At 44.8% G+C, this 24621-nt stretch overlaps 2 protein-coding genes across 3 annotated transcripts; one reads left to right on the top strand and one right to left on the bottom strand.

Annotated features, from left to right (window-relative positions):
• The first annotated feature begins 630 nt into the window (after positions 1-630).
• Positions 631-1569, top strand: LOC142658893 (olfactory receptor 6C1-like). Its single transcript, XM_075834507.1, has one exon. The coding sequence runs from the start codon at positions 631-633 to the stop codon at positions 1567-1569; it is 939 nt and encodes a 312-aa protein (XP_075690622.1).
• A 7079-nt stretch (positions 1570-8648) lies between these two features.
• On the bottom strand, positions 8649-22935 carry LOC142659952 (class I histocompatibility antigen, F10 alpha chain-like). Of its 2 annotated transcripts, XM_075836568.1 has the most exons (8): positions 22666-22932; positions 20541-20801; positions 15647-15925; positions 14840-15112; positions 14355-14447; positions 10979-11002; positions 9741-9782; positions 8649-9293 (listed from the first exon to the last, which is right to left on the bottom strand). In XM_075836568.1, the coding sequence occupies exons 1-8, from the start codon at positions 22712-22714 to the stop codon at positions 9274-9276; spliced, it is 1041 nt and encodes a 346-aa protein (XP_075692683.1). In that variant the 5' UTR covers positions 22715-22932; the 3' UTR covers positions 8649-9273. The 2 variants fall into 2 exon arrangements, with proteins under 2 accessions (XP_075692683.1, XP_075692684.1); XM_075836569.1 differs by lacking the exon at positions 15647-15925 and having other exon boundaries at positions 22666-22935.
• Between the last annotated feature and the right edge of the window lie 1686 nt (positions 22936-24621).

The raw sequence follows: 24621 nt of genomic DNA, 5'->3' as shown, positions 1-24621 counted from the left end.
AGGTATGGCCACCTTAAAGTTCGTGAACTTAGATGTGATCGTTTTTTGCTAGATGCACCTTTCAGCCGAGCCGTCAGTCCAGCGCGACCTGACGGTATCAGTTTCGACGGGATATATAAAAGCTGTATCCTAACACGTGAAAAACGTTTCTCATTAAAGTCTATTGAAAAGTTGCTTAAAATCACCTAAAACATTGTTTTATTAAAAAAAATATTTTGGAGTACAAAGGTATACATAGTCTTTAAGACCATATGCACACAGCTCCATACTGCGGCACTCTGTGAGTCGTATGGTGCCTCAGTACAAGACTGTATTATAAAGATATTCAGATATAAGCAATGCTTCTAGGGGAGAATATATCTCCCTAATACAATGTCCTAAGGAGCATACCTCAATTTTTGATTCCCCCTCGCATTCAGAATGAACCTGGGTGTGCCTCCACAAAATTATGATTCCGGTAAACTGCCGTGTGAGGACTTCTCCACCAGGTCAGATGTTAATGGCATATCTAGTTGATATGCCATCAAAAACGTTAATGGAAAACCCCTTTATAGAACTGAATAGAAAACTTTCACCATCTTCATAATGAGATGTTCTTTGTTTCAGCACATTCATAAACCAACATATTACATGGAGAACAATAATCAGACTTTGGTGACCTTCTTCATCATGAAGGGAATTTCCAGTAATCCGAAGTTACAGGTTCTTATTTTCCTCCTGGTTCTTCTAATTTATCTCTTCACTCTTGGTGGAAACATGACCATTCTTCTGCTGGTCTGCTTAGACCCTCATCTTCACACTCCCATGTACTTCTTCTTGGGCAACTTGTCCATCTTGGACATCTCATCCAGTACCGTCAGTCTACATAAGATCCTGTTAGCCTTTTTAACCGGCGATAGTAACATTTCTTTCCTTTGTTGCATAATACAGTTCTACATTTTTTCTTGCTTGGCTTGCAATGAGTTACTGATATTGACGGCCATGAGCTACGACCGTTATGTTGCCATCTGCAAACCTTTACGATACGCGGTCATCATGAACTCCAAGGTGTGTGCTATGTTAGCCATGGTCTGTTGGGTTACATCTTTCATAGAGGTCATACCATACGTTGCTTTGCTATCGAAGTTCTCTTGCTATAAATCCAACATCATCAATCACTTCTTTTGTGATCTTGTGCCTCTTCTTAGTCTTTCCTGCAGTGACACCTCCACCTTAAAGCTCCTCAGCCTTATTGAAGGACTGTTACTTTTGAGTCTTACACCTTTTGTTCTTACCTTCACTCCGTATGTATTTATTATTGCCTCCATACTGAGGATCCGGTCTAACACTGGAAGACGTAAAGCCTTCTACACATGTTCCTCTCACCTTACAGTCGTTGTCCTTCTCTATGTGACCTTGGTTTGTCAATACCTGAGACCGACCACAGCAGACTCTTTAGAGTCCAATAAGTTGTTCTCCCTCTTTAACACAGCGGCTGTCCCCATGCTTAACCCACTGATCTACAGCTTAAAAAACAGAGACGTGAAATCGTCCTTAAGAAGGAGACTGAATCTAGTAAAATATCAGTGATATAAAAGGATCTTCTTATTTTAGGCTGAAACTAATACATGATTGTAGAGAAGACCCTTTCCACAGTTAAAAAGCCACGCAGATCTATATGAATTTCGATTTTCCCACCGTTGCTCGGTGACTCCATCAGCAGATTACAGTCCTCTCGTCTCCCTTTCGTCTTTGAAGAGATTTTTACCAAATATGAGACATGCCATAAAAAGCTGATTAGTGGAGGTCCAGCCGATGCCGGTCACTGATCCTGAGAAAGGGCTGGTTTGGTCTTAGGTGTCAATGGAGAATCGGTTGTGCATATGCGGAATTAATAGGAATTACACGTTTTGCAATTCCCATTCTGTTTAACTGAGAATGAGGATGATCTGTCCATGCTCAGAAACCTCTTTTATTGATGTCTGGATCTAAATCCGGCCCGTGGCCTTATGATGTAAATCATGTAGCCACGTGCGGTAGAGCGGAGAACATTGTTTTTGTATTTTGGTTAAAGTGATTGTATAAAAATTGGAAATGAACATGTATTTTCTTTCCACGATCCATCGAAGATATTATTATAAGAGATGGACAGTGCGCAGTTTAATGGCAATGCGCTCAGATGGTTCTAACCACTTTGAGTTACCATCACAACCACAGCACAAATAGACACAAGGACATCAGAGCACTATGGGGAGCAAGTTCTAATGTACAGCCCTAGGGATAATTTACTTATGTCATCAGTAGCCTATCCCTAGCCTTTCCCCTTCAGGAAACCATATGGTGCCGCACTAAAACGGATGCCCCAAGATTGCTTAATTATACCTGATGTATTATTTATTTATTGAAATAAAATAAAGCACATCAATACAGAACTCTAAAGAGGAAAATGCCTCAAAGTATTGAGTTTGTCAGGGACATCGTACATGCGCTCAATAGGGAGATAATGGCAGTGGCAGAAGACGAGGATGGCAAAATCCAGGGATGAGTTGATTTACTGATGTCTGAATGTTTTATTATATGTAATGTTTTATGTTGGCTTTGGAGTATATTTAGACAAGCACTTGAAGGGTTAGAGTTAGCTCCAGACTTGTCTGTTTTAGTAAATACTTACACCGATCCGCCATTACATTAAACCCACCTGATTAATATATTGTGTTGGCTGCCCTCGTGCTGCCAGTGCAGCTCCGTCCTGTCGAGGCATGGACTCCACAAGATCTCTGAAGGTTCCTGTGGTCTCTGGCACAAGGCGTTATCAGCAGATCCTGTAAGTCCTGTAAGTTGTGAGGCGCGGCCGCTATGGATCGGACTTGTTTTTCCAGCAAATCCCACAGATGCTCGATCAGATTGAGATCTGGGGAATTTGGGGACAAGTCATGACCTTTTAATTTTTTGTCATGTACCTCAGACCATTCCTGAACAATGTTTGCAGTTTGGCAGTGGCATTATCCTGCTAGAAGAGACCACTGCCATTAGGGAATACCGCTGCCATGAAGGTGGTACCTGTCACATCCACATGAATGACAGGACACAAGATTTCCCAGCAGAACATTGCCTCACACTGCCTCGCTGGCTTGTCTGCTTCCCACAGTGCATCCTGGTGCCATCTCTTCCGCAGGTAAGCGATGCACGCGCACCCAGCTGTCCACATGATGTAAAAGAAAACGTGATGCAGCAGACCAGGCCGCCTTCTTATATTATTGTTAGTATTATTATCATTGCGATATACCTTTATTTTTGTAGACATCTATAATCTATATGGCCATTTGGAGGACTTTTGGACTCCTATTGTTACTTGTTCCAGCTCGGATGTTTCATATTAGGCCCGGGACCTGATTTCATATTAGACCCCGGGACCAGATAGGTTACACCCTAGAGTTCTTAAAGAGCTTAGCTGAGTTATTTCTGTCCCCCTCTTCATAATATTCAGAGATTCTATAGTGCCAAAGGACTGGCGCAGGGCAAATCTGGTGCCTATTTTCAAAAAGGGATCTAGGTCTTCCCCGTTGTAATTATAGACCAGTAAGCTTAACATCCATCGTGGGAAAAATGTTTGAGGGGCTATTGAGGGACTATATGCAGGATTATGTGACAGATAATAGTATTATAAGTGACAGCCAGCATGGTTTTACTAAGGACAGAAGTTGTAAAACCAACCGGAATTGTTTTTATGAAGAGGTGAGCAGAAGCCTAGACAGAGGGGCCGCTGTGGATATAGTGTTCATATGAGAGGTGAGTAGAAGCCTAGACAGAGGTGCCGCTGTGGATATAGTGTTTATAGGAGAGGTGAGTAGAAGCCTAGACAGAGGGGCCGCTGTGGATATAGTGTTTATATGAGAGGTGACTAGAAGCCTAGACAGAGGGGCCGCTGTGAATATAGTGTTTTTGGACTTTGCGAAGGCATTTTACACTGTCCCTCATAGACGTCTTGTAATGGCGGGATAGGGAGACAGACAGGTGAGCTCTAATCTACCCGCCACTCAGTCCCTGCCTACTTGCAACGACCCATCCTAGGCGACGGGGTACAACTGGGCGACGGTCCCTACGCTCAGTAAGTGCACGACAGACAGACAAGGGTACACAGAAGCTAGGGAAACGGGGCAGCTGCCCACGGAGACACTATGAGTAACGAGAGTAGTGAACGAGCCGAGTCAAACCAGGAGTGCACGAGGTACAAAACTCTGAGCAGGAGATTGGTCAGTAAGCCAAGGTCAATAACAAGCAAAGGATAAGTAGTTCAAGCAGCAGCAGAGCCAGGAAACAAGCAGAGCAGAATCACAGGCAAAGGAGGAACAGGAAAGGCAGGTATAAATAGACAGTGGGCGGGAGCTAGCTCCGTCTGGGCAGGCTGTGATAGGCTCTCCCACTCCTAAGCCTGCCAACCTGAGTGGTGGAAGATGGAGTCAGTCTCACAGACATAGGAGCAGGTGCAGACTGATTACCCACAGGCGTCGACACAGAAGCTGTCTCTGGCAGATCCTTTACAGTACCCCCCTTTTATGAGGGGCCACCGGACCCTTTCTAGGTGGACCTGGTTTATTGGGGAAACGAAGGTGGAACCTCCTGAGCAATACCCCAGCGTGAACATCCCGGGAGGGTACCCAAGTCCTCTCCTCAGGCCCGTATCCTCTCCAATGGACCAGGTACTGGAGGGAGCCTTGGACCATCCTGCTGTCCACAATCTTGGACACCTCGAATTTTACCCCCCCAGGGACCGGAGGTATCCTCGAGGGAGCCAAGGACGGGGAGCAGCGTTTAAGGAGGGAGGCATGAAACACGTCGTGTACTCGAAAAGATGGGGGCAACTCCAGTCGGAAGGAGACAAGGTTAAGGACTTCAATGACCTTGTACGGCCCTATAAACCGGGGAGCAAACTTCTTGGACGGGACTTTAAGGCGCAAATTTTTTGAAGATAGCCACACCAGATCCCCGACCACAAACAATGGGTTAGCAGAACGTCTTCTAACTGCCTGAGTCTTTTGTATGCTCTGGGACGCCTCTAGGTTCTTCTGAACCTGGGCCCAGACTGTGCACAGTTCCTGATGAACGACATCTACCTCGGGATTGTTGGAACTACCAGGTGAAACGGAGGAGAACCGTGGATTAAACCCAAAATTACAGAAAAAGTGGGAGACCCCTGACGAGTTACTGACCCGGTTATTAAGGGAAAATTTGGCGAGGGGAATGAGACCCAATCATGTTGACAGTCAGAGATAAAACACCTTAAATATTGTTCTAGAGACTGATTAGTCCTCTCAGTTTGGCCATTAGTTTCAGGATGGAAAGCCGAGGAGAAGGACAGATCAATCTCCAACTTTTTACAGAAGGCTCTCCAAAACAATGAAACAAATTGTACCCCTCTGTCAGAAACAATATTGACAGGAACCCCATGGAGACGCAGGATGTGTTTGACAAACAAGGTAGCTAACGTCTTAGCATTGGGTAGTTTCTTGAGGGGCACAAAGTGGCACATCTTACTGAAGCGGTCTACTACAACCCACACCACCGACTTGCCTTGAGATGGAGGCAAATCGGTGATAAAATTCATGGAGATATGGGTCCAATGTCTCTGGGGAATGGGCAAAGAACATAGTAAGCCTGCTGGTCGGGACCTGGGAGTCTTGGTCCTAGTACAAACCTCACAAGCGGCGACGTAGGCCTTAACGTCTTTAAGCAACACAGGCCACCAGTAGTTTCTGGCAATGAGGTGCTTGGTACCCAGGATGCCTGGATGGCCAGATAGTGCAGAGTCATGATTTTCCCTAAGTACCCTTAGCCGGAATTGCAGGGGAACAAACAGCTTGTTCTCAGGAAGGTTCCCAGGAGCTGAACCTTGATCAGCCGCAATTTCGGAGACTAAATCAGAATCAATAGAGGAAATGATTATACCTGGAGGCAAAACAGAAGCAGGATCTTCCACCGAAGGAGGGCTGGCCATGAAGCTACGCGACAGTGCATCAGCCTTAATATTTTTAGACCCAGCCCTATAGGTGACCAAAAAGTTTAATCTGGTAAAAAATAACGCCCATCGAGCTTGTCTCGGGTTTAGCCTCTGAGCAGATTCTAAGAAAACCAGATACCGTTACCTGGTACCTAGCCCCCTCCAGGAAGTGGCGCCACTCTTCAAATGCCCATTTAATGGCTAAGAGTTTGCGGTTGCCAATATCATAGTTACTCTCAGTGGGCGAAAACTTCCTGGAGAAGTAGGCACAGGGACGGAGATGGGTGAGGGACCTGGTACCCTGGGACAAGACAGCACCCATTCCCACCTCGGAGGCGTCCACCTCCACGATGAATGGCTCCATTTGGTTGGGCTGAACCAGCACTGGGGCCGAGATAAAGCACTTCTTAAGGACCTCAAAAGCCTGGCCAGCCTCAGGAGGCCAGTGGAGGAGATCAGCACCTTTGCGAGTGAGATCCGTAAGAGGCTTAGCGATGACCGAGAAGTTAGCAATAAATCTCCTGTAATAATTAGTGAACCCCAGGAAGCACTGTAACGCCTTCAGGGAGGCAGGTTGGACCCATTCCGCCACAGCCTGGACCTTGGCGGGGTCCATGCGGAATTCATGAGGCGTGAGGATTTGACCCAAAAATGGTATCTCCTGCACCCCAAACACACATTTCTCGGTCTTAGCAAACAGCTTGTTTTCCCGAAGGGCCTGGAGCACCTTCCTGACATGCTCAATGTGGGAGGACCAGTCCTTGGAAAACACAAGTATGTCATCAAGGTACACTACAAGAAATACCCCCAGGTAGTCTCTTAAAATCTCATTTATGAAATTATGGAAGACCGCGGGAGCATTACACAACCCAAAGGGCATGACGAGGTATTCGAAATGACCTTCGGGCGTGTTAAACGCAGTCTTCCACTCATCCCCCCCACTCCTTGATAAACATTTATACAGAGAAGAAAACAGAGTATGAAGCCATATATGTAAAAATATAACAAATTTTATTAATCACAAAAATGAGACAAACATTTAAAAGAAGTACTTGGTGGATAAGAAGACTCTATAATGTTACAAAATATAACATGAGATCAGACTTTGCATATATTGATGAAAATACAGTGTACATTATAGTCCTTTATAATAAGGATATATGGAATGGGTTGCTCAGCAGATGGCTAACCCCACATGTAAAGACCCATCAAGTTATGGACACAATGGTCCTGGAAGGAATACAGGGGAAGCCAAATTAAAAAACCTTACCCATATCAAAGATCATGGAAGCCTGGATACCATGTATAGGACCCAAACGCGCGTTTCGCAGTTCATGCTTCCTCAGGGGGTGCATGATTTGATTGGATATGCTCAAGAGATCATATCATAGCATTGATAATAACTCAGAAATTCTTGACAGATGCAAAAACTTTATTTGAAAACAGAATATTACAAACCAGACCTGTCATTACAGAGGCAATAGTTAACACTATAGATGAGCGAATTTCCCGAAATTTGTTTCGGCTCAATTCTATCAAATAAGCTGTCAAATTCGATTCGGTCCCAATAAATTTGGTACGAATGGCAAGTGCCCTGTCTGACCCTCTGATGTCTTCTAGTCATAGAAGACATCAGAGTCAAACAGGGCGATCGGAGCTTTTGAGATTACACCCCTAAAATAAAAAAAATACCATACTCACCGCCCGTGGTCTACCGTAGCGACGCTTTCCTGCCGGCCTCCTGAGATGACATATTTTGGTCTCATATGACCGCTGCAGCAGTCACATGGGACTAAACAATGTCCTCTCTGGGGGTTGCCCGGAGCGCGTTGCAGCAGCAGTCACATGGTACAAAAAGACGTCATCTCAAGAGGACGTCAGGGACGCCTTGCTACGGAAGACCAGGGGAGTCTGTTATTTTTTTAACTCCTCTTCTCACGTTTCTTTTTTCAATCTAAGACTTTACAATCGATTCGCTCATCTCTATTACCCCATATGTTAATACTGTGCATCCACTTCACATTACATCCCAGGTCGCAAGTTGAAAAATAAATAAACACCTCAATATAATATAAATAATACAATAATAAATCTATTACAAATATTGTAGGGAAGGAAACTTTACCCCAGTCGACTGCGCTATTGATTACGTCGAGAAACGGAAACCTGCCGGAACGGTGGCAAACGGAAACCATTAGCAATGTTTCTGTCACCATTGATATCAATGGTGATGAAAACGGAAGCTGTGGTTTGCGTTTGACTTTCCGTTGCGGGGTTCCACGATGGAAAACTGCGACGGAACCCCTGAACAGGCCCTTAGTCATTCTAAAAGAGTCTCTATAACTAATAGTGAATAAGCCAGACAATCAGTCACCATCTGTACAAGCAGAGGCATAAAGGGCACGAACTGGCATAAAAAAGGTCAGGACCTCAGTAACATCAGGTAATGGTCAGGTAACGTTATAAGCACCCCAAAATACAATTCACAGGAAATGTTGAAGGCCAGTTTCATGCACGATGCTGTATTGCATGTTTCTCCCTACGACATGGAAAAAGAAAAACGACATGTGGTATATGGACCAGACATAGAAGACTTAATTAGTCACCTTTAGGCCAGGTTCACACAGTGATGTCTTGGTGCAGTTTCAGATGCTTTTTCCATTGGTTCTCCAGAATTTTCTTTATCCTTTTTCTCTCTTTAGCAACCGAATCAAAAACTGCAGCAAATCTTTGCGAATAAACCTGACCTTAGCTTAATATGACTTATAGAGAGAACACTTTGTACAGGTGCAGCACAGGAGAAGTCCGAGATGTAAATGGGAGATTTTGATACGATGATAGCAGATAAAAGAACATGGATGGAGTGGTAGACAGATATGATTATGAGAATATTATTAGAGAATCATTAGCACCCTACACCCTTGTTACAATTTTCTTCTGGGAGGGGTAAGAACTTTCCGTGAGTGAAATTGTTCTTCAAAGGGTAAATCCAGTTACCACAACTAATGTCTCTCTATTCACCCTTTTGGGTCTATTTATCCATTTCTGTGACTAACACAACAAGTCATTGATTTGATTGACATTTTGCTAAGAATTTGGTGTCCTCCAGTAACAACGATCTCTGAGCAGTGGCAAAAGGGTTTAAGTTTTCTTACTATAAGTCTTTTCTTACAATATTTGCAACTAGGGAATTTGTTTTCCTTGTGATCCCAGGTTATTACAAAGCATGAAATAACATAATGGAAGATCAGCAAGTTGAAAGATGGAATCTGCGCAGCCAGTGTCAATGGACGGTCTCAGCATCTCTCATCTTCATCTAGACATAAAAATATAATAAAATATTTCTTTATACTGTTCTAATTACAGCCTATGACCAATAACCTTTTATTACAGAGGACACGGGGCAGTTACTTTTACACATTATTGATATGGATGTTGAAATTGTTCTTTAAAAGGGTTATTCCCAGGCAGCAACCGGATTGCCGGCGGTCACTCTGCCTCATATTCAGTTGGGAATAACAATATGCATCTATATACGTGTAACCACGTCAGCCAACCAATCATTGTGATCAATATGTTATATGAGGAGACACCTGCCGGGGGGGGGGGCAGATACATTTTTCATGGCACTGTAGACTTTACTCCAATGTCCAGCCTCCATCTGTCTCCCTCTCTTCCACCTCTGTGGACCCCCCCCCCCCATTTCATAAAGAAGGATTTTATATCCGGTTCCTTTATAGTACATGTTCAGTTATTTACTTACACTTAGGCGGTGAATTATTAGAGTTGGAGGTCCTGTCTGAACCTGCGAAAATATAAAAAAATTATATTACAGTATAACAGCGGTAGTTGAGCATCAGACAGCGGTAGCGGAGCATCGGACAGAGATAGTGGAGCATCAGACAGAGGTAGTGGAGCATCAGACAGCGGTAGTGGAGCATCAGACAGAGATAGTGGAGCATCAGACAGAGGTAGTGGAGCATCAGACAGAGGTAGTGGAGCATCAGACAGAGGTAGTGGAGCATCAGACAGAGGTAGTGGAGCATCAGACAGAGATAGTGAAGCATCAGACAGAGGTAGTGGAGCATCAGACGGAGGTAGTGGAGCATCAGACGGAGGTACTGGAGCATCAGACAGAGATAGTGGAGCATCAGACAGCGGTATTGGAGCATCAGACAGCGGTAGTGCAGCATCAGACAGAGGTAGTGGAGCATCAGACAGAGATAGTGGAGCATCAGACAGCGGTAGTGGAGCATCAGACAGCGGTAGTGGAGCATCAGACAGCGGTAGTGGAGCATCAGACAGAGATAGTGGAGCATCAGACAGCGGTAGTGGAGCATCAGACAGAGATAGTGGAGCATCAGACAGCGGTAGTGGAGCATCAGACAGCGGTAGTGGAGCATCAGACAGCGGTAGTGGAGCATCAGACAGCGGTAGTGGAGCATCAGACAGAGGTAGTGGAGCATCAGACAGCGGTAGTGGAGCATCAGACAGCGGTAGTGGAGCATCAGACGGAGGTAGTGGAGCATCAGACGGAGGTAGTGGAGCATCAGATGGAGGTAGTGGAGCATCAGACGGAGGTAGTGGAGCATCAGACGGAGGTAGTGGAGCATCAGAAAGCGGTAGTGGAGCATCAGACAGAGGTAGTGGAGCATCAGACAGAGGTAGTGGAGCATCAGGCATTGGTAGTAGAGCCCAGCACATGTTTTAAGTGCTGCGATGCTGTAGGGAAGTTCTAGGGCTCTTATGTTTTGACTGTACACTAATATAGATTTTCCTAACTTCTGGGAGTCCTTAAAATCTGCTAAACCGCACCACAATTATCCTGAGCATCTTGAACTATTGACCATATATACATCACAGATATGGCCCCTTTGGGTATAACAGTATATTATTACAGCAGTAATATTGCACACGTCCCTTCTGACATAGCAGATGAGTAAATATCACGAATAGGGAAAGCTTGGAGTAGCGCTACAGAGCACATAGCAGAATACTTACTGATGGCCGCTCGGTAATTCTTCTCTAAAATAAACAGAGGAGATGGAATTAGCTATAGAAGACTGAGGAAAAATGTTATCCTAAGATTTTCACATAGATCTTGATTCCTTATGAATATATAAGTAGAACCTTTCTTCCACAAAACTCCAAGACATTCGTATTTCTGAAATCTCTGTCTAAAATGCCATCATCACTCCTCGGCCACACATCCGTAATCTTATGGTTAGTTTGGTGTCCCGCACCCCTCCTACTCTCACCACTAATACTAATGAAACACTCATTAACGCTCTAATCATTTCCTGTCTTGACTACTGTAATATATTATTAATCCGTCTCCACTTCAATCTATCCAGAATGCAGCGGCTGGGCTGTAGTGTCCACAAGGCCACGGTCCTATCAGTCCCTCCATGGACTGCCTACCTTTGCATTGCAGAGGGTGAAATCTGGGGCAAAAATCCCTAATAAATCTTCAAACAAATTGTCAAATTAACAGCCGTGCCATCCCTGTATGATGTTACCATATACTTTAGGCCCAGCTAGATTTCATATATATTAACTTTTTAAACTTATCTCTAGGCCTCAAACATAAAAACTAGAAGTGAGGCCAACATCTACGAAAAAAGTAATTGGCCCCCAACTCATGAATAGTCATCTCTCAGCACTGAGGAGGGGAAAACCCTTGTGGAATAAACCTCTAGAGAACCATGGTTTGAGGTTTGCCCTTTCCTTGGGCTGAGAAGTCTTATGCCCTCATCATGATGTCTTCAGAATTTGACATAGTAGCATATGTACCATGGAGAGACATTACACATAAATAAAGGATGCAGGAATACATAAATCAAATAGGGTAAGCAAACAGTTAAATTAAAGATAAAATGAACAGCTGTCAAGTAAAGACAAGGTAATGGCGGTGGGAAGGAGTTTTTTTTCTACAGGAAGAGAGAGTGAGACAGGAAGTTACGTCTTCATAAACTCCACCCTCCCAAGAGTCAATCATCATTCACCCAGACAAACTCCGACCCCTAAAAGGGGGCTCACTTTAGCCTAAACCCATACAATTTAATATAGATAATGATTACTGCAGGAGTTTCGGGTCACACCTCCCAAAGTCATGTCCTACTTCACTTAGTGCATGTAATGTCCGCGGTCGCAGACCGCAGACTCCTATCATCCTGCAGACGTCTTCCTCCCCAGAGATGTCAGCACATGCGGCTGTCCTGTCATGCAGTGACCACTACGGTGTGCGCTCGAGCTCATTCCCGGCCTTAAAGGAACAGTGTCATCACAAATAATTTTTTTATATGTTAAAGATGTTAGTGCCTTAATATAAACGTTTATTTTCATTTGTGTGTTTGTGTTTTACTGTTTCTTATTTTTACACTTTTTCTTCCCTATGGGGGCTGCCATTTTTTGTTCCATTTCTGTGTGTGTCGATTAACGACACACACAGACATGGAATACGGCAGCCACAGTCCCATAGGGACTGTGAACGGCTCCCGTCCCATTGACTGCCGTGTACGGCGTCTGTGTGGGAACTGCGCATGCGCCGCTCCCACACAGTCCTATTCGAAATTGGCGCCGTCCGGCGCCATTTTCCTGTGGACCGGAAGTCGCGGCCGGACAGTAATATTACTACTTCCGGTCGCGGCTTCCGGACTTGTGCACATGGAACAGCGGCAGCAAAGGGAGCGGACGGGCCGGAGGGAGCCGCGGCGGCAGGAGCAGGTAAGAGATTTCAATGTATGTTAGTGTTTGTGTGTGTTTACTACTGTATGTAAACCTACTACACTGTGGGTTACCTCAAAAAATGGCGACACACAGTGTAGGAGGTTAAACCTTTCAAACCCCTCGTTTATCCCGGCACTAGCCAGGATAAAGGAGGGGGGGATGCTGAGAGCTCACTAGAGCGAGGGCTTTTAACCCAACGTTGCAATGCTGCAATTTTGGGAACAGCTCCATCTAGTGACCAAAAATGGGTAGTATTATAAATTAGAAATAATTTATAATATTTCCTGGACTCGTGCAAAAAAATAAAAAAAAATTGAACAATGTTTAATCACCCACACACTAAATGTTTAATTTTTTTTAAAAAAACATGTTTTTCTGGCAACACATTCCCTTTAAGTGCCAGAGCACACACGTGTTTTAGATTGACTGATAGCTCCCATCATCACCCTGGACAATAAGAAGGGCCCTGCCCCTTCCTTCATTGCCTGAGCGTTGTTGTGTTACCCGTGTTAGTCTTTGCAAATGGTTCCTTAGTGTTTTCCAGTTCCCAGTGTTCCCGTTCCTACCTGTATCCCGTGCTAACTTGTTCCTGTGCCACAGAGAGTTGGAGTCGTGATTGTGTCGTATGCTACGCCTGCTGTATTTCACCGCGCCTGGTGTCTGCTTGCTGCCAAGGTCCCATCCAAGCCTGCCTTCACTACTATCTGCATTGCCACAGGTACTCGAACTACTGACTTTGCCTTGGTATCCTGTTTGGCCAGCTGCTATCCCGCTATGGTGGTACAGCCCAGTGGGTCCACATACCCATTGTCACAGTACATTTGTCCATCAAGTTACAAAGACCTCAGGTTACAATATTTTCAGCATACAATGGTCTTCCTTGAGCCATTATATCCTAAATTCACATTCAACATGCAATGGCACAGACACTGCCGATCTGTGGAAGATCCAGCCAATCAGCATGGGCATTTCACTGGTAAAACAGCTGTATTATTGAAGTGCATGACCTGATTGGCTGTCTGGTAGCATCTCTCTACAGGACATTACTACAAGTCCTGTACTGCTCTCTACCTGCGCCAGGATAAGCTGCTCCGTCGGACACCAGAACGAGGCGCCATTTTTTTTTCCTGGTACATTTTGTGTCCTGTAAAGGACCCAGAAGAAGCTCCTGTCCACTACATAGAAAGTGATTTACATCTTCCAGCAGCCGTATCTGACTATTATATGTAAGGACTTACTTCATCTGTATTAGTCTTCTGCTTATTTTGATTTAATCCCAATTTTTTATTATTTCAGTTTGACAATTTTAGGGCTTTGGAACCAATTGCTAGTTTTTCATAGAGTTATTGTCTCAGGTTACAATGACTTCAACTTACATTGGTCATCCCAATATTAATATTGTAACCTGAGGGAGCCCTGTACTCTGGCAGGTTCAGCAGCATCTGTAGCCGATCTGCTACATATAAAACATTACAGATTGAGAGCATATATTGGGCTAACCTCAATAATCGATATCGTCAGTCCTGAAGAACCCTTTATGACTGCAGTAGTTGGATGGAATGGTCTTTGCTTTGAGTGAAGGAAATCCATATATAGAAACAAACGGTGAGAGATCGGCTGCCTCAAGCCCTTTATTCCTGACACTTACTTCTGTATATAATGGCTCCAGTAATGACCGACGTAAGAACGATGATGACCACCACACTGATGATCACAGACAGGGGCAAGTCTTGTTTTAGTTCTAAAAGGTAAAACAAGGAGAATATGAGATGACGATTAAACTACGAGACTCTTATTTTCAATATCTAAGGTATAATAACATATTAATGGTGGCACAATCACAGTTTCTGAGAAGCTAATTCAATGGTGCCAACCAATATGGCTGCACTTCCTGTTGTGATTTTTGCAACAACAAAAAAGCCGCCACAATAAAACTAAAATTTTTTAATATTTCTATAAATAAATGAAACATAACTGGAAAGTTTAACTGCTCCTCTGATTTCTGGTTTACTAATATACTTATTTAGTGGAAATCTGATTTATCTATGAAGAGTAAAGAAGCCCAACACCAGTCAAGAAAAGGCCATTTCCCAGTCTTCCTTTGGTTATACCCACAGTACAGATCAGACTCACCCCATTTCACGAGGAGCGGCTTCTCCAGGCTGCTGTGATCCACATAACAGGAGTAACTGTCGTCCTCTTTGGGGATCACTTCCGCAGTGACCCTGATCTGATAGGTCCCGTCGGGATTGGGGAGGACACGTGTGGACTCATATGAGCGAACTTCATCTATCCCGTTCTTCATCCACTTCACATCCACAGCTCGGGGGTGAAATCCATACACCTGGCAGTGAAGCTTCGTGACCTCCCCTGATTCCCGACCCGTGACCTTCACCCCTGGCCGAACTGAGAGGAAAAAGCAAAATATATACAGTTTGACTGCACAGAAGATCATACATTACTGATGGAGAAAGATCCACTCTATCTCTCGACTACTGATGATGAAAAATGTAAGTATGTCTACGAAAAGGGAAGTCTGGTCGTTTATAAAGTGAGGACAATCTCCAAGACTTCTGTGGTATATTTAGAACAGTGGGTTCCATAGCAGAAATGAAGAAGGCCCTCCATGCTGGAGTTGGCTCATGCTACCACACACTACATCCTCGTGTGGGAAGGGACAATGACATTACTTGGTAGCAGTGGAACATCAGATCTTCTTTCCCGTAGAGAATGATGGAGGGAAAGAAGAGAACCAAGGAGGCAAAGAAAGTAAGGAATGAAGGAAAGATGGAAGTCCTCTCTCTGGTGCCTGTGGCGAGCAAGTCCTAGTTTAAGTTCAGAGCACTTTTGGAGTGAAGTAGTAGAACTATAGACTGGATAAATATAGAGGCATAGATATGAAAAGCAGGAAGAATAAGTATAGATAATGAGCTGGATCACCTCTCCGCTCCAGATCTTCCCTTCCGTACTCGATGAATCTTTTTAGATTCTTGATACAGGTATTCTCCAGATAATACTTCAGACGTTGCCCCCTTCTTACATCCGGTCTGTTCCATGTCTGTGTAGTGATCTGAGCCTCGGCCATGGTCGGGATAAATTCTGCTGTCTGTATGTCCAGGTACATGTGCTCCACCCCGTCATATCTGTAGTGCAAGTAGCCTGTAATGCTGCCGTCCTCTCTCAGATCACAGCTGCATATCACCTGAATGTAATGGAAACCTGCACAGAGCACAGGAACAGGTTACACAGGGAATATGCATATGTGTGAGTAGATACATTTGAAGCAGAACTTGCCAAATCCATAAAAAACTTTTATTCCGACATCCTATCAAATATGCGGTTTTCGCTGCATTTTTTGCCTGTGGACGTTGAATCTAGTGCAACTATTGCGGGCAAAAGATGCTCAGGTACGAGCGCTGCAGGGTTTTTCCTGCCTCCCATTGATTTTAATGGGAGATCGGAAGCGGAAACCGCGGGAAGAAAGGTTCAACTTTGACAGGCAGCTAAGAGGGACCAATAGTCAGGCTGGCTGTCAGCAGGTAAAAGTGCAGTCATATACTTATATATTGTTTCAAACTTAACACCAATCCTGAGTGTTTACAAAAGAAAGAAGGTAATAATTTGTTGCCAAAAGCGCAACCTGTGCCGTTGGCGTAATCAGTTATATTCCTTACTGATTTATTATTGATTTCTTATTTTTATTATCATTTTTTCTTTTGCAAGATATGAGAATTCCATCATGGAACGTTAGGGGGGTGGGCAGCAGACTCAAAATGCAGTGTTCAATCGAATCCAAAATTATTTACCTACGGTAATTTGGCTCCATGAGACCCATCTTCTTCCCGCAACATCCAGCGGACTATCAAGGAGCTGGTTTTCCTATACGTACCGCTCTGTTAGTATTTTGGTTCATAGGGGTATCGTGGTTCAGATCTATGAGGTCCTTTTGGATGATGAGGGAAGATTTGTTTTACTACATGGGGGCTCGACATGGTATTGATTTCAGTGCATGTTCCTCCACCCTTTGCTTATTCAGTGTTGGATAAGATTGTTTAATGTCTGTCTAATAAAGCTGGAGGTTTTTTTTCTTTTAATCGTGGACTTTAACAAGGTCCTGGATGAAGTATAGGATCGGCATAGGAGGTGTCCCTTGAAATTGGCTAATGTCAGCCACTCTTTTGGGCTATATCTGGAAGAGATGGGATGGTTTGATACTTGGAGGATTCTCCATCCAAATAGATCAGTTCTCTTGCTACTTTAAGACCTCGGAATCCCTCTCAAGAATAGACTTCGTATTGGCCAATAAACAACTGATGGGTTTAGTCAAGAGGGTAGAATATGAAGCCTGTTGGACCACTCACCCCTGCTTGTTGAAATTGAGACGTCAAGGAGGAGACAGTATATATCCCCCTCTTTAATTTTGGGAATGGAGCGAGATGATGAAGCTATAGAGCATTTTGTGGATTTTTTTCAAGTTAACAAGGGGTTTGCATCTAGAGGTGTAATCTGGGATGCATTTAAAGCCTATGTGAGAGTATTTTATAAAAATAGAAGTGTTGAGAAGAATAGACGAGGGAGAGAAGGTCGGAGACTCATTGAGGCAGGATCTGATTAGAGCGGAGGAGGAATTTACGCTGGTTCCTACAGAAGAAGTGGCAATTGTATGGCAAGCCTCTCAAAAACGCTACGAGGACTTTCTAAGGCAGATATCTGCGGAGAAAAATCTCATTATTTCAGGAGAATATTACTTGAAAGGGGGTAGAGTTGGAAAATTATCATCATGTGTAAAAAATCTGAGTGGGCACTCAGGAATAGTAGCGATTAGAGGGAGTTCGGGGGAAATCTTTACAAATGCTGTCTGAATTGCCGAGGAATTTGCCTCATTTTGTAAAGAAGTATATACATCTGTGGATACATGTACTCTGGATTTGGTGGAGCAATGTTTGGATAAGATAGTGTTTCCTAGACTCAGAGGGTCAGATGGAAGCCCTGAAGCTACCTTTCACCAGAGAAGAAGTTGAGACAGCTATTAAACAAGCGCCCCGGGATAAGTCCCCTAGCTTGGATGGGATCCAATATTAATTTTATTCTAGGTAGCAAGAGCAGATTCGGGTGAATTTTTGGTGACTATGGACAATGCGTTCAGAAAATGCGTTCAGGACAGAGTCTATGAATGATGCTTTAAAGTGTAGCTAAATGTTTGACAAACTTCTGACATGTTGTAACGTCCGTGGTCACTCAAGAGATGTCTGCACATACGGCCGTCTAGCTACACAGTGACCACCAGGGTGCGCTCACGAGCTCAGTCCAGACTTAAGAAGCCAGAACGCACACATGTTGGTGATTGAGCTAATTGCTCCAGAGCACCCTGGGATATAAGAAGGTCCCAGCCCCATCCTCCCACGCCTGAGCTTTGTTGTTGTATTCCAAGTCTGTCCTGCAAATGGTCCCCTAGTGTTTCCTGCTCCGTGTTCCCTGTTCCTGTATCCTGTAACCTGTACCCTGATATAGTGCCGTGCTTAGCTGTAGCCGTGCTGTGCTGTATACCACGCCTGTACTGCTTCTCCACGCCTGACGTCTACCTGCTGTATAGTTCCTGCCAATCCTGCGTTGCTACTGTCTGAGCTGCCACAGGTACCCTATATCAACTATAGACTCTGACCTGTGCCCTGATGGCCAGCTGCCATACCGCCAAGGCGGTACGCCCAGTGGGTCCATGAACCCTACGTGACACATGTCATAGTGACATGTCAGAAGTTTGGATTGGTGGGGGTCCGAGCACTGAGACCCCCACCAATCGCTAGAACAAAGCAGCTGAAGCGCTCGTGTGAGCGCTCAGCCACTTCGTGTCTATTCGGCTTTTTCCGGAAAGCTGATGTATCGGAGTACGGGCTCATAGACTTTCTATTGAGTCCGTACACTGATACATTTATTTCTGTAAAAAGCCAAACAGACACGAAGTGGCTGAGCGCTCACACGAGCGCTTCAGCTGCTTTGTTCTAGCGATTGGTGGGGGTCTCAGTGCTCGGACCCCCACCAATCCAAACTTCAGACCTGTCACTATGACATGTCAGAAGTTTGTCAAACGTTTTGCTAAACTTTAAGATGAACGCACCCTTGTATTAGCCAGAGCTCTCCTTTTTTATTTGCATTTGTTATTGAAGGTCTTGCGTTGAAGATAAGAGCAGATCCTAATATCAGGGTTTTTTTGTTCGGGAGGGAGGAGGAAAAAATTTCCTTGTATGCGGATGACATGAGCATGTCGTTCGCGTGTATCAGGAGTTTGGGGCCCTGTCGGATATCCAGATAAACTGGTCTAAATCTATGTTTCACCCTTTTGTGAGTACAGATTTAGCTTACCAATTGAAGGGAGATATTCAAGTTGTGGATCAGATTCGCACCTGAGGGTTGTCATCTCAAAAAAAATTCAGGACTATACTTCTCTAAATATTCTTCCCCTAATGGGTACTTTAAGAAGAAAGGTAAAGACTTGGAATCAATTCCCTCTGTCCAGGGCCTCGGGGATTTCATTAAAATGGTTATATTACCTATGGTTCTGCACATAATTGGCAATTCCCCAGTTTGGATTCCGGGAACATTTTCACTGGAATGTCAGGAGTTGTTTACATAATAGATAGTTTTGACATGTAATTACTTTTGCTACAGGGATGACTTTTTTTTAAATCTAGTTAAGAGGGACCGCTATGGGGTTAATGTAGTGCCAGTTTATGCAAACATTTATATGGCGATGCTGGAGGAGTCCCACATCCAGGGTCAAACTGGCCCACCAGAGAATCAGAGGATTCTTCGTTGGGCCCAGGCTCTAACACAATAATGGGCCTCAGCGGTCCAGCAAAAGACAACCCCACTTAAAGCTCTTTGGAGCCAATCACTTGCCACTAGGTTCTATCTATTATGGGATGATTTACAAATAGCCTATTAGACCTTATTGATCATATGTCCTGTGTGGACAATAATAACAACAAGGATGTATACACCATGATGCTTTCATGTCCGCCCTGAACACTAATCTCCGCCCACCACATCCCTCTCCCTATCCTCCTAAATTCTTCCGCCCCTAGTCCGCCTTACACTTTCCTACGTCACAGTCTCCAACTTCGTTTCCTCTAATAAATCTGGCATGCTTTTTGCAGCGTTTCACTGCAGCTCCTAAACTTGAAGATGTCTTCGGTAAAAATACCCTCCACAAAGCTTACCCCAAACGAAATAGAAGAATAATTCCATTGGTAACATTGAGGAGCATGCGCAGATTGGACAGGGAAGTTAATTAGCCAATTATACCTGCGCAGGCACAGCTCTAGATTTCTGAAAGGGGGCTGGCTTAGTAAATGGTTGGCATCAGTGCCAGTCCCCTTTGGTCACATGCTGAATGATGCACCGACACCGAGTGAAGTAGGAGGCAGTCCGAGGTCACGTGTAGCGGTGTCGGCGCATCATCAAGAACCAGTGAATTACAGACTGAAAGGATGACGTGACCGCTGCATCATCTGGCGTTTTGATCCAAAAATAAAAATGCAAGTACATTAATGTAGTGATAAAATGATTTCGTTTGTGTTTATGTTGTCCGGATAAGCCCTTTAAGGCTAGAATCACACATTTCAAAATGTATGTGTTTATATTTGATTAAAAACATCTCAGGTCTGTGATATATCTCTAATGTATTCACTGAATCAGAATGAAATGTTTAAAATTTGTATAACTTTTTCTAAGACCCCATTTGTGTTGCGACCCGCTGCTCAAGTGTCACGCTCTGTAGGGCTCTTCTAGGTTGACATCTCGGATAACCCGTCCCTGAAGACATTGCGGGTCTTACCTTCAGTGTGGTTGAATCTAGTCATCAATATTTTAACTCCATGTCTGAATAAAGCTTCATCTTCTTTACCAATCTGTGTATTTATCTCCCAGTGTTCGGGTATCTTGTTCTTCAACCACGGAGCCACAGGAACACATCTTCTAATATCACTACTGTATAAATCAATCTGCTGATCATCCACATATCCAATCATGGAGAACCCAGGAAGCCCGGATCCTGGAGATGAGACTCCGATGGAATAATAGCTCAGAGAGTGACTGTCTGAAAGAGACATATAGACTGTGTTACATAAAATACTGATTCAAATAAAGCTATTCAAGTTTTTGTGCCATATTGCAGTATTTAAGAGAATTAATCTAAGCTGCAAAACCAGACACAGCCCATGGATAATAAAAAAAAACCTCTTAACTACAAACACTAATAGGCCTCATTCACATGAGCGTGTCCGATTTGCGTACGCAAAAAACGGTCCGTATTTCATGCATTTCATGTCCGTGTCCCATTAGTGTACTTTCCGTGTGGCATCAGTTTTTCACGTCTGTATTTCTCCTCTGCAACCACTTCCTGGTTTTATCACACCTCTCAATCGTCCTGGATTTTGGGCGGTGTCCCGCTGTCCCGGGCGGCAGGGGGGATGTCCCATTGTCAACTGTACCTGCGTCCGCAGAGGGAGCTCCTCCGCTCGCTGAGTACTCCTCGGGCACAGCGCTACTTTTGCTTTGTGCCTAGGGAAGCCCTTCACGTCACTGTCCATATATGGACAGTTACGTCGATGGCTACTCCTGGAGCGGAATCCCCTGCCAGAGCATTGCCGATGCTCTGCCTGGGGATTCCACTCCTAGAGGGAACCCCTGACGTCACTGCCCATATATGGACAGTTACATCAGGGACTACTCCTGGAGCGGAATCCCCTGGCAGAACTGGCCGGGAATTCTGCTCCAAGAGTAGCCCCTGACATCACTGTCCATATAAGGACAGGGACATCAAGAGTTCCCTCTAGGAGCGGAATCCCCGGGCCAGAGCATCAGCAACGCTCTGGTCGGGGATTCCCTTCTGGAGGAGCCCCTGACGTCACAGTCCATGTATGGACAGGGACGTCAGGGGCTCACTCTAGGAGTGGAATCCCCGGCCAGAGAGTTGCCGACGCTCTGGCCAGGGATTCCGCTACTAGAGGGAGCCCCTGATGTCCCTGTCCATAAGTATATGGACAGTAACGTCAGGGGCTCCTCCAGGAGCGGAATCCCCAGCCAGAGCCTTTGGCAAAGCTCTGCCTGGGGATTCCACTCCTAGAGGGAAACCCAATAGCGCTATCTACAGGTGTGTGGTTTGTGGCGCTATCTACAGGGGAATGTGTGGCACTATCTAGAGGGGGTGTGTGGCGCTATCTACAGTGGGCTGTGTGGCACTATGTACAGAGGGCACTGTCGCATTATCTACAGAGGGCACTGCTACAAGAGGGTGTATGGCATTATCTACAGGAGGGTGTGTGGCATTATCTACAGAGAGCAGTGCTAATCACACAAATGCACTGCAGCACTGTTCTTGCCATCAAAAAAACCTGAACCCCAACCTACCTCATTAAAGGGGTATTCTGATTAGAACAAGTTACCCCCTATACGTAGGATAGGGGGTAACTTACTGATAGGAGGGTGTCTGTGGTCCGAAAGTACGCATTTAGATAAGTGTAAACTGGTGCGAAGTGTGACCCTTTATCACGGGGGTGTCAATGAGGTGACAGAGGGATCCCTTTCTTGTGTCAAACAACTTAGGTGCCGTGGTTGTAAATAACAGCAGCATCTAAAGGATTAAATGGCCGGGATAGAAGTTATCTCCGATCCTTGACATTTCAGCACGATGTCGGTTGTAATTTACAGCCGAACTCTCTAGTGATGTTTTGTGAGTGTTTTATCTATAGGAAGTGAAGGAACTGACAGGTTGAGGTCAGATAATATTTGTTATTGTTGCTTTTATATTCAGCAAAAAGATCACTGAACACAACCACAATGCACAAAAAAACGGCTTAAAAAATAAGTGCCAACAAAAAGTGAGAGTGATACAGAACTATGTAACATATAATGATATAATGGATGATAATAATATAGCAGACACCTCACTATATACTCACCAGAATACACTCCAGACACACCCAGTAATATCAGGATGACTGCGTACATCTCCTCAATCCTGTGTGTGATATGATGGACGAACAACACAAACCTACCGGAAAAAACAGAGGAACACAAGGGCAGGGGCTGTGCTGTGATTGGACGGTTCTTAAATTTACTCTAATAGGAAAATGATTCTGCAGGTGATCAGCAGTTACCGGGCAGACTTAATAGACGTTAGAAAATGAAAGTGAAAGTTTGAGATGATTCAGAAACAGGGGACATTATGTGGGGAATTTATCAAGTGATTTACGATAATCTTCAATAATCACAGAGGGCAGCAGTTTAAATGGTTTTATTTAAACAAGTGGCATAAGAACCCGAGCGGTCCTAAAGCGGAGTTGGGCTCTCCACTTTGCAGGAGTTCTAACCAGGTCGGGCTGCGCCAAATTGACTGCAAGCTCCGCAGCCTGTTCCCATGTGCCGCGACAGGTCACTGTGGGGCTACCCTCTACCCACAGCCTGCCCTGCTACGCCTAGGGTGCATCAGTCACTTTGGAGGAATGCTCTGCACCTCCGTAGGTCACAGTGGCCGCTACAACACTTCCTTTCATGGATCCCGACTCCCTTTTCTGCGTACGTGCAACGTGCACGTCGTGTACTGTTCACACAACACTCAGAGAACGGTCCCAGGCCACGGAGTGACACGCTCACACAGTTCTAAGTCCAAGTCTTTAGATTGGGTACCGTCTCTTTGAGGACCACTCAAAATAATTGCAGTTTGTTTATATTAATTTACCCGTTGACAGGTCTCTTCTCAATAATGCAGGAGCACAGGCAACAGACACATCTGCGTGTCAAATCCTAGATGAGATCCTAAGAGACGAATAGCACTTATCTCTTCTGGGGCATGCTCCAACATGGACGCCACTTTCTAATTCCTCATATATTACATATATACATATATGTAATATATATACGCACAAACCCCGTCCATCAGCTTAATGCAGTGCGTATGCGCTAGTTTCCTGGTGTGCAAGAGCAGATCAAAACTTCGTATAATACCTTCATCTGCGCTTGCGCACCAGACTACAGGTACATGCCAACCGGCAATTAGTTAAAATGAATAAGGCGTCATACTCCCGTAAACTTTCAATATATAATCACATTTTATAACATAAAATATATAAGAAATAGACAAAAAGTCACTCTTCTTTTGGTTTGAAGTGAAAGGCGACAGCTTTATTATATTATAGACAACATCCACCTGCCCAGCTACGATGGGCAGCAACCGTCCAGGTATGTCCTAGCAATATTTTGCCGTGGACATGTAACATGCAATGGCTATAAACGGCTCGCTAGGCAAGCCAAACACCGCCACAACGGGCGCCGCGTAAACCTACAAGGTGTCATGGCCCTCACCCAAATAGGAGAGCGCCTTCTCAATACCATCCTGTAATCCCAGCAAAAAGGTCTCTTGACCAATAGGATTGAGGTGAACTCCATCCGACAGTAGCACATCCTTGTTGTCCACTTCAAGCATATGGTGTTGAACCACCTCCCCACCAAGGTTGCGTACGTAACGGGGAACTCCCACATTAAGGACACGACTGGCCCGCTACCAGGTTGTGTGCACCATGCCACACCAAGCGCGGCACCACCTCCGATCACACCAGTACCATCTTCTGGAAAAACTGGGCAACCTGTCCAAATCGGCTTTGATAAGGGAAATCAACTCCACCAGCTTAACCACACATAGGTAATTTCCTCCGGCATGCACCACCAATACGACTGGACCAACCACCTCCTTGCTGTATTGAAACGCCTCGGGATCGGCAAAACACGGGATCATCTCATGCCCCTGGTACCGCTCCAAGACACATCTACGCGTCAAATCCTAGATGAGATCCTCCGAGACGAATAGCAGCCCTCTGTGCTGCCCGCGTTCTCCAATGCGGAAGGAATGAGTTCCGAAC

Source organism: Rhinoderma darwinii, chromosome 8, assembly GCF_050947455.1.
Source record: "Rhinoderma darwinii isolate aRhiDar2 chromosome 8, aRhiDar2.hap1, whole genome shotgun sequence".
Taxonomy (NCBI): Eukaryota; Metazoa; Chordata; class Amphibia; order Anura; family Rhinodermatidae; genus Rhinoderma; species Rhinoderma darwinii.
The sequence above is the reverse complement of the archived record's forward strand: the minus strand, read 5'-3'. Positions and strand labels throughout refer to the sequence as shown.